The sequence below is a fragment of the Triticum urartu genome, chromosome 5A, assembly GCF_056163025.1.
Source record: "Triticum urartu cultivar PI428250 chromosome 5A, HENAU_Tu73, whole genome shotgun sequence".
Lineage (NCBI taxonomy): Eukaryota > Viridiplantae > Streptophyta > Magnoliopsida > Poales > Poaceae > Triticum > Triticum urartu.
This window is the reverse complement of record NC_141877.1, coordinates 496,000,075-496,005,001: the sequence shown is the minus strand read 5'-3', so window position 1 is coordinate 496,005,001 and position 4,927 is coordinate 496,000,075. Positions and strand designations below refer to the sequence as shown.

The following is a 4,927-nucleotide window of genomic DNA, read 5'->3' as shown; positions in this document are numbered from 1 at the left end:
ACACACAACAATTATATATGTAATTCACCATGTATATATTCATCAGTTGATCTACTTTGTCAATTTTATTACGTCCATGCAACCTACACTCTAATAGGTAATGATAGGTCCTAATCCCACCCGTGTATGTGTAGATTGGGTTTATTTTCCCATGCTATGCTCCGGATCCGACGCAAAATTTCGGCAGCACCTCCCTGTTGTTCTCCTGATACACGTCTCTGCAATAAACAGAGAGGATGTGTACCCGGAGAACAACAGGGGAGGCACTGACGAAATATATGCGTCGGATCCGGAGCAAAGCATATGGGAAAACGAACCCAATCTACACATACTCGGGCTGTCCATGGATAGCTTTGGACAATTTGAAAGAATCAAGGTTATATATATGCAAATGCATGCATATTTATAACTATGATGCTTTTGAACGGGAGACACATATTGGTTACGCATACTGATGATTCAAGACACATACATAGCTAGCTATCAAGTTTCATCGGAATAGATCAAATAATTAATGGGGGAGGAGGACTTGTCATTTGTGCTCACCCACGAACGAAGGGGCAGAGCTCGTCAAACGCACGGCGAGGTCGTCGAACACCAAACCTCGCAGCGATGAAACAACTGCACATTTAAAACTACACGATCAACACAATTATATATGATGTTTTCCATAACAAAATCGAAAAATATATGACCTAACTAATAATTCACAAATATATGACCCCGTCGGCCTCTGGAAGGCCAAAGAACACCTTTACGGGAGGTGTCGGTGGTCGGGGTGTCCTGTCGGTGTCGGGGTGCCGTGTCGGGGTCGGGGTGCTGTTTCGGGGTCGGGGGGTCGGGGTGTCGTGTCGATGTCGGGGTAGTGCCGTGTCGGTGTCGGGGTGTTGTTTCGGGGTCGGGGTGTGGTGTCGGGGTCAGGGTGTCGGGTCAAGCTCGGGGTCGGGGTGTCGGGTCAGGCTCGGGGGGTCGGGGTGTCGGGTCAGGCTTGGGGTGTCGGGGTCAGGGTCGGGGTGTCGGGGTCGGGGTCGGGGTCGGGGTGTCGGGGTCGGGGTCTCGGGGTCGGGGTCGGGGTCTCGGGGTCGGGGTATCGGGTCAGGCTTGGAGTGTCGGGGTGTCGGGGTCTTCTTCTTCTTCTTCTTCTTCCTCCTTTCCTTTTTCCTCTTCTTCTTCTCCTCCTCTCCTCTTTTTTCTTCTTCTTCTTCTTCCTCCTTTCCTTTTTCCTCTTCTTCTTCTCCTCCTCTCCTCTTTTTTCTTCTTCTTCTTCCTCCTTTCCTTTTTCCTCTTCTTCTTCTCCTCCTCTCCTCTTTTTTCTTCTTCTTCTTCCTCTTCTTCTTTTTTCTTCTCCTCCTCCTCTTCTTCTTCTTCTCCTGATCTCCTCTTTTTCTCTTTTTCTTCTTTCCTAAAACTAAACTAAACCTAAAACTAAAATTAAAAAAACAGAAAAAGAAAAAACTAAATCTAAACCTAAAACTAAACTAAAACTAAACCTATAAACCTAAAACTAATCCTAAAACTAAAACTAAATCTAAACTAAACATAAACCTAAAACTAAAAAAACAGAAAAAAGGAAAAAGAAAAAAAGGAAGAAGAAGGCCTCACCTGCAGGGTGGAGGAGGGGGGCGGTGCGGCCTGGGGCGACGAAGGAGCGGGGCGGGGTGGCCTGGGGTGGCGGCGGGGGGCGCTGGGGCGGCGGCGGGGGCGCAGGGGCGGGGGGGGCGCCGGGGCGGCGGCGGGGGGCGCTGGGGCGGGGGGGGGGGGGGCGCCGGGGCGGCGGCGGGGGGCGCTGGGGCGGCGGCGGGGCGGGGGGGGGGGGGCGCCGGGGCGGCGGCGGGGGGCGCTGGGGCGGCGGCGGGGCGTGGTGCGACGGGGCGGTGGAGGTGGGAGAGAGAGAGGAGGGTGTGGGGCGCGGCCCCGTTAACGTTACGTGGGGCCTCCCTCTTTGCCGTTCGCCAACCTTTGCCGTCCGCCTCCTTGCTCTTTGCCGTCCGACGGGAACTATTCTAATATTTAGGTTTTTAACAATTTGGTCTTGCACATGTAGGTCCTGCTGTCAGAGGTTTTGACCCACTGTTCCACCCTTTTGCATATGGGGAAATGAGTTTTCTATTAATATCAGTCAAGTCAATAAACACAAAAAGATTGTTAGGATAAAGTAATTAGCGACAAAAAACAAAAAGATATTTGTTTGCACAATGAAGAAGACATCAGTTCACTACAGGATGGTACTAACTATTATACCTTGGCCTTCATATTCCTTTGCCCCAATTCCAATCTAGATAAGATATTTATGCAGATCCTTGTTTTCAGGCCTCTCAAACCACATGTATGGTCAGGAGGCGAGGAAGGTATTCATACAACACCCATGGTTCAATATTGAAGTGTTCCTGAAGAGGATGAAGGATGGATGGTCAATCATCCAGAGGCACCGGCCTAAATTTGCAAAATCCTTCAACAACAATGAAGGCTCAATATCCTCCTTCCGCTTCAGTAGTTTTCCAGATGAGATTCATCTGCCTATGTACCGTTTATGATTTCGAAAGGTTATAGATGTTGCATGTGAAACTTGGTGCTGGTGCAGTTGTGTAATGGGGTAGCTGAGTGCTGAAGCTATATGATACTGTACTTCGATTTATTTCAATTATGAAATCCTGCTTCCTTAATACGAAAATGAAATATATTGTGTGCTTAATATGAAATGTCAATTAGATTAATAAATGGATTATTAATAGTAGGGCAATTAGCCTGCTAATTTGTTTATTCCATTGCAAACGGCTATTGAGAAAACACCGTGGGCAATGACCTCAGATAACACACACGGTTTCTAGGAATAAAACATGTTGGATCAATGAACAATCACACACGACTTCCTCTTGAAAACTATTTGCGTTAGGCCACTTTGCGCAAAAGTTTTCCACATAAAAAGTGTGTGTGATGGATAACCTATGCCACACAGTTTCTTCTATGCAATGTGTTTGATGCATTAAATAATGAAAATGATAAAATTGTTAATATCGTCTACAATAGCGACACTATCACAATCGATTTGATGGGGAAAATTGTGTGTGATGTACCTGAGAACAGAAACATTTTCTTTGGAGTGATTGTGTGGGATGTATATACGAACGGAAACATACTTCTTGGATTGACTATGTGAAATGTACATACAAATGGAACGTTTAGCCCGGACTGACTGTGTGGGATGTACTTACAACTAGAAACGATTTGGCCAGTATAATTGTATTTTTTAGCACAATTGTACGTGTAATCATATTTGATCGCTCGCTCGTCGAACACGACGTCATTTTGCCGAGCATGTATGACCGGAGGGCCTATCCCCGACGGTTTGTGGGTCGTGTGGGAAGGACCCCCTATCGCACACACTCACTAGGCAACGGTTCTAAATGACTTGCAGAAAGGGGTAAAAAACCGTTTGTATAGCACCTCGCTGTACCAATGTCGGATAGATTTTTGTAGTGTTTCGGTGATGGGAATAGGTGACTGGATGATGTTGGAGCAGGGATAAAAAAGGTGCCGCCCCGCCCGCACTATATATGGTCTGATGCATGGGCTAGTTTCCTCACCCTGTTTTATTCCCCATGAGAGACAGCCGATATCCCCACATCCTAACCCTAGCTCCTGCCGATCTCTCCCTACCTTGATCCCCTCTACCACGGATGTCGTCTGAGCCACCAGATGTAGAGCCCTCCGTGGCCGTGGAGGCCACCAGGCCATCGGCCTCACCGTCGAAGGAATCAGAGCTCGCCGGTGTTAGGGGTGCAGCCGCCACACAAGTTGCCACCCATGCAAAGAATGCATTGTGTGTCGGCAACCTGCCCGGGTACGCGGGCGAGGACGACGCCATGGCATTCTTCCCCCCACACAAGGCACTCAACTACGTCATCATACCCGTCGGGTACCATAGCTACGCCTTCATCATTTTCCCCTCCATCCCCAAGTGTCGGACCGCCCTTGAGGCGCTCCGCGGGTCCAAGGTCAAGGTTGCCTTCATCCAGATTGAGTTTTCCCGGCCCGTAATATCACAACCCCCCTCTTCCCCCACTCGTATCCGCACCCACCTTGGATCCCCCCGGGATCTGGCTGCAGTTTGTGATGTAAATTTTTCAGTAATTGGGACTTCGGTGTTTGTCATTTGTGGTTTACTTAGGTGGTGTGGGCTGAGGCCTCTAGCAACTCTGATATATATAGTTATTCGGGTGGAGGCACAATGGATCGGCGGCGACGGGGTAGTCTGGTGGAGGCTCACAGGTGGCTGGAGGCAGCAACGCTCAGGGTCCAGGGAAGTGCTGCGCACGAGGCCCTTGATAAGGTGGATGGGCCCGTGTGAGCCAATAGCGTCAGGAAATCTTGACACCGGTGAATGACCTAGCATGAAGCGGTGGTAGTAGGTTCCTGGGCGCCGGAGGCGGCACCACGGGGTGGTTTGTGTGGTGGGAGACGTCGGCAGTGTGCAAGGAGGCCAGGTCGTCCGGACTTTCTTTATAACTGTGGATCATCTGGATTGGGTGAAGAAGGGCCGGGTTGGGAATTTTTTTCTAAATCAAATAGTTTTCCGGATTGGGGAACAAAGTTTGGGTCTCACAATTCTTTTTTGTTCCGGATCCTTAGCGAATCGTTTTCTACCACTTATGGATGGCAGTGGTGGGTAATTGTTTTTTCAGATCTTTAGCAAACTGTTATCCAAATTAGCGACCAATGAGATGGCCGGTCAACTCATTTTTTGGACCTTTAGCGAATCATTTTCTACAACTTATGGATGGGAGAGGTGGGTTATTGTTTCTCCAGATCTTTAGGAGATCGTATTCTGGATTGGGGAACAAGGGTATGGTCGGGCAGCTCTTTTTTCGGATATTCAGCGAATCATTTTCTACCACCTGTGGATGGCAGTGGTGGGTGTTTGTTGTTT

At 48.8% G+C, this 4,927-nt stretch overlaps 1 protein-coding gene across 1 annotated transcript; it reads left to right on the top strand.

Moving 5' to 3' along the window:
• Nucleotides 1-3,677: 3,677 nt before the first annotated feature.
• Nucleotides 3,678-4,348, top strand: LOC147972243 (uncharacterized). Its single transcript, XM_087523001.1, has 2 exons — nucleotides 3,678-4,034; nucleotides 4,169-4,348. Exons 1-2 carry the CDS (start codon nucleotides 3,678-3,680, stop codon nucleotides 4,346-4,348), a joined length of 537 nt encoding a protein of 178 aa, XP_087379127.1.
• Nucleotides 4,349-4,927: the final 579 nt, after the last annotated feature.

Coding starts and splice junctions, on each gene's coding strand:
- LOC147972243 (XM_087523001.1), top strand. CDS start 3,678: ATGTCGTCTGAGCCACCAGATGTAGAGCCCTCCGTGGCCGTGGAGGCC. Junction 4,035..4,168: donor AGATTGAGTTTTCCCGGCCC/GTAATATCACAA, acceptor TGGTTTACTTAG/GTGGTGTGGGCTGAGGCCTC.